This window comes from Rutilus rutilus, assembly GCF_951802725.1.
Source record: "Rutilus rutilus genome assembly, chromosome: 7".
Taxonomy (NCBI): Eukaryota; Metazoa; Chordata; class Actinopteri; order Cypriniformes; family Leuciscidae; genus Rutilus; species Rutilus rutilus.
In genome coordinates this window covers 22,280,364-22,292,824 of record NC_140221.1, presented here as the reverse complement: position 1 = coordinate 22,292,824, position 12,461 = coordinate 22,280,364, and the positions used below count along the sequence as shown (strand labels likewise).

Genomic DNA, 12,461 nt, shown 5'->3' with positions numbered 1-12,461 from the left:
ACACGCTTAATCTCTCTCTCTAATAACTGCATTAGACTGCTATCAGTGGCTTAAGTCTCTGTTACTAGCTCTAAAATGACGTTTTGGAATTAGCACCGGAGGCTTGGGATTAGATGCGTGAGAAATTAGTCCCATACACAAGAGCGTTTAAAGACAAAAACCTGACAAATGTCTTCAGATACATCATCTGAACAAAGTTATGAGGTGAGATAACCATAGTATAAGCGGTATAATTGACTCCAGGCTGTTGAATTACTAGAAAAATAATGCACACCCGAGGTGTAACCTCAATTTATCATTATCACAGTATGCAGTGTATTTTTGCAATAATTAGTTTGCCCACAAGGTGACAACACTGCCCTGGCCCATTATTTCACAGTTGAAAAAGAAATAGATGAGACGACAACAAGCTACTGGAGATCCCAATAAAAACACAACAGCACAGAGCGAATCATATGCACGAGTCAGCGCAGAGCACAACACGTATCCGTCCCATCTGAATTTTATACAGAAATATATTTTTTTATTTGCTTAATAGAATTTATATTTTTATATATATATATATACACACACACACACACACACACACATACACACACACACATTATGTAGTATCGCTTTTAAAAATCAATGTCACTCAAGGCTGTGCTGTGTTTTGAACTGCACTGAAAGTCGTGCCTAACAACGATCTTTAGTCGTAACGATTCACAACGGCCTCTCTTACCTTACTGCTTAAAGGTGGGGTAAGCGATATTTGAAAAATGCTGTCTGAAAGTTGATCGGACTGACACAACAACAAACGTGTAGAAGAGAGAACGAGCAAGAGGGAGATTTGAAGAAAGACTATACAGAGATGGCTGAGAAAATGAATGGGTTATGATCAGGAAAGAGCTTTAGAACCTGCGTTAATATTAGAAAAGCTTTCCAGCGCTGGAGAGAGCTCAGTGGGAAGGCCTGAAAACAGATGCGGAGGTTGCTTTGATTCCACTCCATACGTGAGGAACACTGGTTTTGACTGTCATTGTTTGTCTGGAGCGGCTGTGCTGTTGGCAACTAACAACTCTTGTTTGTAATTACTATTGTGTATGTAAATTTTTTGTGCTTCCTTGTCATTCGTTCATCTTCTTTGCTTTATTTTTCGTGAAGCACTATTTTGTTGCACTTCTGCTGTGATAAATATAGACATCTACTGTCTAGGCCAGCTAGTGTTTACTGTTTAGCAGCTTTGTGAGTGGTGCATCAGCACCGCATGCCATCGATCGGGGTTCAAGACCGACTCGGAGCAGGGAGGTTAGGATTGGAGGGTGATCTCTGGAGCCAGAGCAATGAAGAGAGTGTGTTTGTTTGGGTTGATTTCAAATATCAACCACTTTCAGCAACGACTTTGAGAAATAACATACGGCACCTTTAAATGTAGACTCCAGCTCTCGCAGGTCAGATTCACTGCTCAATCCTTCTGACCTACTGCACACAACCTACCAAACTTCTGCAAGACCTGCAAAAGACCTTTCACAAAACTGACCAGCTTAATATATAAGAGTCTAAAAAACAACACTCAAAATAAAGAGCTGGTTAAAAGGAAAGCTGACCCAAATGCAGAGAGCCTCAAACTAAACCCCGAATAAAGTCAGACAAAGAAAAACAGGCCAGAGTCTAATCTGAAGCTCTTAGCAAGAAGAGAATGAATTCTCTCTTCACCGCTGCTCACTAAAAGCACTTCTTTCCTTTTCACTTTCCAGACAGCCCAGTCTCTCAACTCATCTCTTTTAAAATATTGAGTCGTGAACCCTTCTGTCTCCTGTAAAAAGCAGGAGCCTGTTAACTGGAGCTGAGATGGTCTCTGTGGTTCTTTAATGCAGGGTGTGATGTTCTCATGCTATAATAGCTTATCTGTATCAATTGTACGGTTCAGGATGATTCTTATGCACAAATAAGAATAATTCAGGTCTAACAGTACAGAAACCTGCCTTGATCTTTACATGGTTCATTCTCTCGTTCAGAGCTACTGTTTTAATGCCTGTATCAGGCTGGCCATGTGATTCACTGGGGATTGGGGAATGCAGTAGAGAAGTGAAAGATTGATCAAAAGTGACAGTAAAGACTCTTAAGACCCTCTCTCACTGAGCACGACACGGTAAAACTAAGCGAATCGCCGGCGAACTGAGCTTTCACACTGAATGTGAAATGGTTGATGGCCTTCAGCTAATTCACGCCAGCATGATAGGTGGCGCTGACCGAGAATACATTTTCCTCGTGTATGCATCTTGTAGGTTTTCCCATTTGGCTTTACCTTGTCCACTGCACAACATACAACAGTAAATGTATCACCCCGGTGAAGATTAATACATTAATACATTACATACTAGTGTACATTATGATCGCATGACGCATACATACACACACACACACACACACACACACACACACACACACACACACACATACATACATACATACATACATACATATATATATATATCTAAAAACTTTTCTTTTTTTTTTTTTTATAAAAGAATAATTTATATACATGATAAAAAATTTATTTTTTTTAAGTAGTTTACTATTCTTGGAGACCAGTATGTGTGATATCTCTAGTTTGTTCTGTCAATCACAGTTGCATCACCAGTAGTGGTCGTGTTATTGATGTAGCATGCATGTAGGACACAGAGAGAAAGTTTTGTTTACCAGGTCAATAATGCAAACATCAATCATTCCGCTCAATCTAGGTCCTCACAGTAGAGGTCACTGAAGACCAAAAGTCTCGTGCCAAAGTTCATCATGAAACCTGATCACTGTTCCCCCACATCATCACAAATCAATAAACCTGAAGGAGCGACAGTCCTACCAAAACATTGTTTACTTGATGTACATTATTTTTTCTCTCCCCAATAGAAACCTCCAGTGTGTTCTGTAAGTGTTTGTCTCCATGAGAACGGTTTCCAAGTTTTAAGGGTAGGGCTGCTAAGGGAATCAGTCACATGGACTGAGCCTCGTGAGAGCTTCAAGGTTTCCTTCAGTAAGAAACTTGCTGACCTGACTAATAACAGCTATGTATCTTACATGTTCCTCTAAAACAAGTAGAAGCGAAGTCTGGTTCCTTATCAGTCTGCTAGCGACACACTGTCAGGTTACAAGCTCCAGACAAGCCTGCTAATGACTGAAATTCCAACTCGTGTACCTGTCTATATGCAGGACTAAAACAATGAAGCAAAATACTCCATATGGCATGAATATGTATGACTTAATGAAAGTAAATACTTTTTACTGCAAAGTCAAAATCATTAGGTCCAAACAAGAGGGACTCGAAAGTGCTCTGAACAATTAGCCCACAGGCCATCAATCAAGTCCACATCTACAATGACTCATAGTATTTAGATTTGTTTGATACAAAAAAAAAAAAAAAAAAAAAAAAGTAGAAAGATAGAGATTGGCTCATTTTTATTTATTGTATTTTTGATCAGCCTTGGTGAGCATAAGATACTTTTTTTATTATTATTTTTATATTGCTGACCCCAAACTTTTGAAAGGTAATATAATGTATGATATGAAATAATAAAATATTTTTCTTGAGGATTAAAAAAAAACAACTTTTATATGGATTTTTTTTTCACTAAGATAAAAAAAAAATTTTTTAGTAGACCATTTGTATGCTTTTGATTTGAATCACACATGTTGCTTACATCAATGAGGGTCAGACTATCGTTCTTTCACTCAATTTGTTCTCTCAATTGGTGAGTGTTCATTTTGGTGCCCATATCTGCCTGAACAAAAACAAGCTGCCTTTCTAAAAAATTGTGCCTGGATACGGGGTGCATGGACTGCTTACCTGGAGGTACACTATAGCGTGCGCCGTTACTGCCGTCGGGCTGGGGTGAGGCTTTGCTATGCTCCCGAGGAGAGAGTCTGTATGGAGAGCCAGGTCTGCCCACTCCACCATGTGATTCCTGTTCCATCAGCTTCAGATCATATGGCATGTAAGCGAACGGCTTACCTTGGGACAGGACAGAGAGGAAAGGCTATCAGATACTCACAGACATCAAGCAGACCGGCAAAGACACAAAACAATGACAAGTGCACTATCTAATTGCAGTCCCCTCTACTAGTGATCATGAAAACAACTTATTCAAACCATACTCAAAGACTCAAAGCCCCCCATACATTAAATCACAGGTATAGATATAGAAAGGTTAATTCAGTGCTATCACTGTAAATGCTCTGGAAAGTGAAATTTCAAGACAGGTTTTTAGAGCTACAGTCTGTGAGAAAGAGGTCGAGTAAAACTTGGTGTTTCTAATGGATATCACTACACGAGAGTGACCTAATGTTCCTTTTGGTTGGCTGCTTCTGTCTGGCTCTATCAAAAACAGCACTGTGCTTCTTAGCTGAGAAGAGCAAAGTCCACTGTCTCTCTCCTGCGCATTTGACAGGCTTCAAAAATCTGTTTTGGAGACCCATTATAAAACCGAGAGGAGGAGGAGGAAAAACAGAAAAACGTCTGTCTTTGCCGTTACTGTCTTTACTCAATTCTTGGCATGTAAAAACTGAGCGAAAGTGCATGGGAGGATAGAACAGAGGCACTACAGGCACATCACAATCTTCTGGTTAGGCAGTGGTCCATTTGCCTGTCTTTCTGTCTGTTTGTCTCAGGGGTGTTTCTGTAACCTCAATTTTGTATTGTTCATTGCTCTCTTCCCCTTAGAGACAGTTCTTTTGGTCAGGAGATTTCCCAAACTAAAAGTGACAAATGTTATTTTAGCATAGGATTAGTTTGGAGGATGGGCAATGTCATACAAATTGGCCATGCCAGTAAGTTTGCTGGACATTATTTTTCTTTTTAAAAATAGTTTTGACCTTGTAATTAACCAAAATGTCACAACAGGCTATTCATGTGTTAATGTGAAATGTGAATGTGCCTGAAATGTGTGAAATCGAGTGAAACATGTTGAAATATGTAGGGATGCACCGAATATTCGGCCACCGGAAATTTTCGGCCGAAAATGGCCCAAAAGTGCATTTTCGGTTTTCGGCCGAAAGATTTTTTTTACCGAAACAATACGGCCGAAATGTTGTGATGACGCAAACCGCAGACACCGCGACCTGCACGTGCTTGTCTGAAGCAACATTACATATCTGCGGTGTGGACGTATTTAAATATATCTAAGAGTGACCCACGGACAGCGATTTTCAAAACACAGACATCCCAAGTCTTCCGGAAGTTCCGGGAGTCTCCCGCGTATTGATACCGGCTCCCTAATGCCCGCAAATTAGTTTAAATCTCCCGGAATCGCGAGCGAGCATGAGCGCGCATACGTAGCACGCGCGGCAGAGAGAGGGAGCGAGAGACCTTTGCGTGTGTGTGCAGAGCAGCCGTCATTTCTCAGAGGTTTACCTGAGCTGTTTATGATTTTTGCATCTCACGTCCATGAGCATATAACTGCAGATATTATTTTGGGCTATGGCAGTATTGACCTAAATGCACTTTGTTTTTATGAGAGAACATTTCATTTTTAAACCTTTCTCCAGGCCAGTAGGCTTTTACATTATTATTTAATGTACACATGAGTGGGGTCAAGTTAAACATTTAATTTTATACTTTGCAAATGCTAAATTAATATTTGCATAAAATTTTAATGGATTTATTCTTTGAAACTTTAATATTAATTTATGCAATTGCAATGCCTTGATTTTAGTAAACTTAGTACACAGTCATAGCCATAAATGCAATGGTACTAACAATAATTGGCATAATTTCTTTCGGTGTTTCGGTTTTCGGTTTTCGGCCTTGGTTTCCTCTTTTTCGGTTTTCGGTTTCGGCCAAGAATTTTCATTTCGGTGCATCCCTAGAAATATGAAATATATAGGCAGATGGGCAACCTTCCCTTGCATCTAGACATTTCCCGAATCCGATATACAGTACTATGATACATCACGACTAATGAACATGCTCAGTATTGTTATCGTGGGCACTTTAAAACACTGTGAATAATTATTTATTACAAAATATTCCGATTTTTAGAATGCATTTTAAAAAATACATTTCTATAAACCGCTTAAAATGTACAACACTGTGTGTGTGTGCTGCATCAAAGAGCCATGTGCACACTCTGATGTAAACAACCCCAACACGCTTGAGCAGAATGGCGGAACGAGTGAAGGCGCGCTGAATGAAAATACACATTCACACTCTGACAGCAGATGGCACTGATGGAACAGTAGAACTGCAGCTGTTACACTGGTAACCCCATAGACAAAGCAGCTGCGCTACTTTCTATTTATATTTAAATGTTTTCAACAGGCATTCAGATTTTTGCATTCGCAATGGTGTTCATCACCATAGATATGTATATGTAGATGTCACATTAGACCGCTCCAGAAACGTCAGTGCGCCCGCCATCTTGGAATGTTCAGCGTGTTGTCACTCACAGTAAGAATCAATAATGCCACAACAATGCGTAGCTTCTGGTTGTGAAACCACCGAGATTTAAATTCCCTAAGAAATGGGATAACCTTTCATAGGTGAGAATGGGTTGGTTAATGTCGTGTAAGCTTTCGTCTTGGTACATTGTGTTAATAAAGCAAAAAAAAGAAACGAAAAAAAAAAAAGTGTATATGTGCATCACAGCACCAAATAAGACTTAATTGGCCAATTTATTTTCAAATATGAGCACTATCGCAAATGTGATATTGATTTTATACAAATGTTAAATAAACTTTAACAAAAAAAACCCCATTAATCTCAACCTTATTTATGCAGTTGTAATTGTTCCAATTCAGATGCACCTTCTGTGCCCCCTCTGCAGTGCAAAGATGATTTTATGGTTAGTGATTTCATTTGATTCGTAACAGCTCTATATAGTGTCTTATTATTCTAATTGTATGTATTGATTAAATAGACATTTCTCAAGCAGTAAATGTGGATCTATTAGATGAATTTAAGGAGTGCTGGTTTGGTCTTGACTCGGTCTCGCCCTGCCTTGATCTTGTCTTGGTCTCAACACACTCTCGTCTTGGTCTCAACAAACTCTGGTCTTGGCTTGGTCTTGGTTTAGGTGGTCTTAACTACAACACTACAGGCTGTTAGCCTGTGAATCTACTCTCCAAGTATCTCAAGTGGATACTGAACAAAGAGCAAGGCAAAAAGAAAAGACTCAGAGGGAATGCTTGCTGCTGGATTTATGGGGTTTTCTCAAATTACCACATGTGAGCAATTTTTGTGCATTCTCTCTCTCACTCCTAGGTCTGACTCACCTTCTCGGTCCAGTACAGTGGGGCTATGGGTGGTGACTCGTGGTCTGCGATCAGACTCGTTCTGGTCCAGTCTCTGTTTGTCCTCTTGCACAGACTCATGCACAGCTTTGATTTGGTGCTGGAACATAGCAAAGCCGCTCAATGGACCTCCGGGAACACCGCTGTGACCAAATGGAGCTGAAACCTAAACAAACCATTCCGTAAGAGAGAGGATTCAAATGTGGAAAAATTCTGGATTGATGTACACAAAAAAAGCTCAATTAGAACATTTTAAACAATTAAATATTTAAATAAAAATGAAAAGGTGCATGACTTAATCCCATTAGTAAGTAATAGCCATTTGCTTTGCAACAAGATGCTACATTCGTATTATGTAAACTTTGTGAACGGCCAATCAGGGCCTCAATTAGATTAAATTAATTTCACAGCCACACCAAATCGCCAAAACAGACAGCCTCCAAACCGCACAACTGATCAGCCCAGAGCAACCAAACATATTCTCACTCATCATGATTTCACAGTGTGGAAAATCAATTTGCATTTGCTGATTTGTTTGCTGATTGCCGCAGAAGCAAATCACACTGCGTGATCTGCGGAGGTGGAGATGGAGGCAGGACTCACGTGGCGGGGTGGCTGGGCCCTGTCTCTGTCCAGAGGGGCATATCTGAATGCTAAGTGGGGGTAGAGGCTATGGGGACTGACCATAGGGGGGATGGTGGCGGCCCGAAGCTGCTGCATGTTGAGGAGATTGGCTGAGGACACGACCACTGACCCTGAAGCGCCCAGCATTGACGGTTTCTCCAGAGAGAAAAGTCTGCCATAGCAAGGAAGAAACAAGAGAATAAAACATATTAGCTACTGATACTGTGAGTAACAACAAAATGTCTGGAAGTGATTTTTCATTCATTCATTCTATCCCTCTATTTTTGTACAATATAAAATTGTAAAATCTTTGCACAGCTAAATATTCACTTAGGTAGGTAAATTAAAATATAACCTTTTAAAATAAAACTTTATTAAGCAAGTCATTTATAATTTATTGGCAGGCAGAATTCGTTTTCAGTCGCATCAGTAGCTCAGATTTCTATTTGGTCTGTGAAATTTTTTTTTTCTGTATTCAACAAGTTTAATTAAAAAAAATAAAATAATAATAATCATTTACATACACAATCATGCATTACTTGTGAATTAAACCAATGATCTCACAGGCAATAGGAATGGAGCTACCGGAATTTAAATTAAGCATTTTATATTTGAATTTATAATCGAAATGTGTAAATTTTTTATTTATAGATTTCCTATTTCACACATAATAATTTTTTTTTTAATTAAAGCACCACCTTATCCATGATACTAGAAACCAATAGTAATTTACATACAAACGCCCTATAATAAAACAGGACCAGCAATTTCTAACCTTTGTCGGTCAGGTTCAACCTCCACATCCTCATCCGCACTGCAGGTGGCGCTAGAGTCATTATCAGAGTGGTGCTGCTCCCCCTGTTTCTCCTCCTTGTCCTTGACCTCCGGCTCAGTCTTCACTTGCACCTGACCTCTTTCATTACTGGGAGCAGTCATCTCCACATCCTGCGGTTCGCTCTTTGGATGGATTTGCATTTCATATGCCAAGTGTGCTCGTTCATCTTGAGGAAGCCCGTCTCCAGCACCTCCTTCTGGACTCTTCTCTACTTTCACCTGCAGCTCGCAGTACGGAGGCTCCTGGCCCCTGTCATCTGCCACCGGGCCTTTGCTTGCCGTGGCGTCCAGGTCCGATGCGCCGTCCAGAGCTGAGTTGGGATGAGTTAGCGAGTCATAAGATTTGGAGGGGTCAGTTTGAGATGGAGAGGGCGCACTCTCTGTGTCCGAACTGTTATCGGGACCTGAGGAGAGGAGATGAAAGAGCGTATGACTGAGCCATCACATCCTCTTTAAATTCTTCATTCATCTGTGCAAAGAGGGCACAGAATATCAAATCCAATATATTTCAATCTCTGCTACAGAAACACAAAGGCAGAGAAGCAGAAAACTCGAACAACCCTGCCGTGACAGAGCAGAGGTGGCATTTGAGGTCACCATCACTGCACGCGGCATCACAGCAATCAAGCTAATGCACTTCTGGACAGCAAACATCCTTTGGCTAATCACTACCTTTCCACCCTCGCCACGTGATGACACACCCTTCAGGCCCACAGGAAGTGCTACATACAAAATACATGTAACTTTTGCATTCATACTACTGTTCAACTGTTCCTGTGATTACTACATAAGTGAAAGAAGTCTCTTATGCTCACCAATTTATTTGATCAAAAATACAGTAAAAACAGCAATAGTAAAAAAAATTTTTTATTTAAAATAAGTTTATATTACAGTATATTTTAAAATGTAATTTATTCCTGTGGTGGAAAAGCTTTAGCATCACTACTCCAGTCTTCAGGGTCACATGATCCTTCAGAAATTATTCTAATATGATGATTTGCTGCTCAAAAACATTTCTTGTAATTATCAAATGTTGAAAACAGTTGTGACTGCTTAATATTTTTGTTGAAACGGTGATGCATTTTTTTCAGGATTGGATGATGTGTAGAACAGTTAAAAAGAACTCTGACATTATAAATGTCTTCACTGTAACTTTTGACCAATTTATTAAATATTGCTAAATATATATTATATACAGTGGGGAGAACAAGTATTTGATACACTGCCGATTTTGCAGGTTTTCCTACTTACAAAGCATGTAGAGGTCTGTAATTTTTTATCATAGGTACACTTCAACTGTGAGAAACGGAATCTAAAACAAAAATCCAGAAAATCACATTGTATGATTTTTAAGTACCTAATTTGCATTTTATTGCATGACATAAGTATTTGATCACCTACCAACCAGTAAGAATTCTGGCTCTCACAGACCTGTTAGTTTTTCTTTAAGAAGCCCTCCTGTTCTCCACTCATTACCTGTATAAACTGCACCTTTTTTAATTCGTTACCTGTATAAAAGACACCCGTCCACACACTCAATCAAACAGACTCCAACCTCTCCACACTGGCCAAGACCAGAGAGCTGTTTAAGGACATCAGGGATAAAATTGTAGACCTGCACAAGGCTGGGATGGGCTACAGGTCAATAGGCAAGCAGCTTGGTGAGAAGGCAACAACTGTTGGCGCAATTATTAGAAAATGGAAGAAGTTCAAGATGACGGTCAATCTCCCTCGGTCTGGGGCACCATGCAAGATCTCACCTCGTGGGGCATCAATGATCATGAGGAAGATGAGGGATCAGCCCAGAACTACACGGCAGGACCTGGTCAATAACCTGAAGAGAGCTGGGACCACAGTCTCAAAGAAAACCATTACCAAAACCACCACGCAAGGTCCCCCCTACTCAAGCCAGCGCATGTCCAGGCCCGTCTGAAGTTTGCCAATGACCATCTGGATGATTAAGAGGAGGAATGGGAGAAGGTCATGTGGTCTGATGAGACAAAAATAGAACTCCACTCGCCGTGTTTGGAGGAAGAAGAAGGATGAGTACAACCCCAAGAACACCATCCCAACCGTGAAGCATGGAGGTGGAAACATCATTCTTTGGGGATGCTTTTCTGCAAAGGGGACAGGACGACTGCACCATATTGAGAGGAGGATGGATGGGGCCATGTATCGCGAGATCTTGGCCAACAACCTCCTTCCCTCAGTAAGAGCATTGAAGATGGGCCGTGACTGGGTCTTCCAGCATGACAACGACCCGAAACACACAGCCAGGGCAACTAAGGAGTGGCTCCGTAAGAAGCATCTCAAGGTCCTGGAGTGGCCTAGCCAGTCTCCAGACCTGAACCCAATAGAAAATCTTTGGAGGGAGCTGAAAGTCTGTGTTGCCCAGCGACAGCCCCGAAACCTGAAGGATCTGGAGAAGGTCTGTATGGAGGAGTGGGCCAAAATCCCTGCTGCAGTGTGTGCAAACCTCGTCAAGAACTACAGGAAACGTATGATCTCTGTAATTGCCAATTTGTTTCAGGTTTCTGTACCAAATATTAAAGGGTAACTAAACCCTAAACCAACTTTTTTTTGTTAATGATCTGTAAGAATGGAGCTTTATTAGTGTTGTTCATTGATTCGAGTAACTTTTTTGACATTTGGGTATAAAGTGTTTTAATTCTACAATATATGGTGTAAAAACGTCTGAGTGCTGCCCTCTTCAGGTTGAACGGTGGCTACTACAGTTGAATTTTCCTATTGGATGTTGCGGTACTGCGTGACGTAAACGGTACTGCGTGACGTAGGCTGGTTCCAGCTCACCACGCCCTCCCTTGGTACGAGCTCACCACGCCCTTGGATGAGCTAGCGTAGATTTATCTGTATTTAGTACAGTGGTAGGTATAGTGTTGCTGGGTGCAACTGCATAGCTTTCCAGCAGACTTGGAAATTAGGCGCCAGTGTTTGCATGCACTTGGCCTGGAAGACCGTGAGTGTAAAACCTGCATTTTACGCGGAATTGCTTTTCCAACGATACAATAGAGGTGGACATTGGCTTCTCCACACAGCTCGCGCTGAACAGCGACGCAGTGCCAAACGCTGTTCCTCGATCCTGCATGGACTCCACCACCACAGCGGCGTCTTGATGTGAGTGATCATATATATTTTAATCACAATTTATGGTTAGGCTAAAGTTAATCCTCTGGGATCGACAAACGCGTCGGCGCATTTTGCTGGATTTTTTCACAGAGCTGCAAAATATGAATATGCCTATACAGAGCGCGCGCTATTGACATCAACTCGATAAAACTCATCAGATGCACATTTACGTCGTCTTGCGACCCTGTGAGCAAACTCTCCATTTTAGACAGTCTGACAGCAGGACTCTCAGGTGCACGCCCTTCCGCTCACGGTTCGGTTCGTCCCCTCTATCTCCGTTGGGGTCTGCCCACTTTTCTAGCATTTTTCAAATATTGCCAGTGGGTGGAGTCAGGCTCTGACCAGGGGTTTAGTTACCCTTTAAGTTCTGCTTTTCTGATGCATCAAATACTTATGTCATGCAATAAAATGCAAATTAATTACTTTAAAAAAAAAAATCATACAATGTGATTTTCTGGATTTTTGTTTTAGATTCCGTCACTCACAGTTGAAGTGTACCTATGATAAAAATTACAGACTTCTACACGCTTTGTAAGTGGGAAAACCTGCAAAATCGGCAGTGTATCAAATACTTGTTCTCCCCACTGTAG

At 40.9% G+C, this 12,461-nt stretch overlaps 1 protein-coding gene across 23 annotated transcripts in view; it reads right to left on the bottom strand.

Moving 5' to 3' along the window:
* Window positions 1-12,461, bottom strand: part of ncor1 (nuclear receptor corepressor 1) — a 126,068-nt gene that overhangs the window by 22,432 nt on the left and 91,175 nt on the right. For 18 of the 23 annotated variants that reach the window (XM_084414955.1, XM_084414958.1, XM_084414971.1 and 15 more), the window contains 4 exons: window positions 8,666-9,128; window positions 7,870-8,062; window positions 7,249-7,432; window positions 3,827-3,991 (listed from right to left, as the gene is read on the bottom strand). In XM_084414955.1, coding sequence (XP_084271081.1) covers window positions 3,827-3,991; window positions 7,249-7,432; window positions 7,870-8,062; window positions 8,666-9,128 — 1,005 coding nt within the window. The remainder of the gene's footprint in view (window positions 1-3,826; window positions 3,992-7,248; window positions 7,433-7,869; window positions 8,063-8,665; window positions 9,129-12,461) is intronic. The other 5 variants (XM_084414956.1, XM_084414960.1, XM_084414957.1 and 2 more) reach the window with 1 other exon arrangement.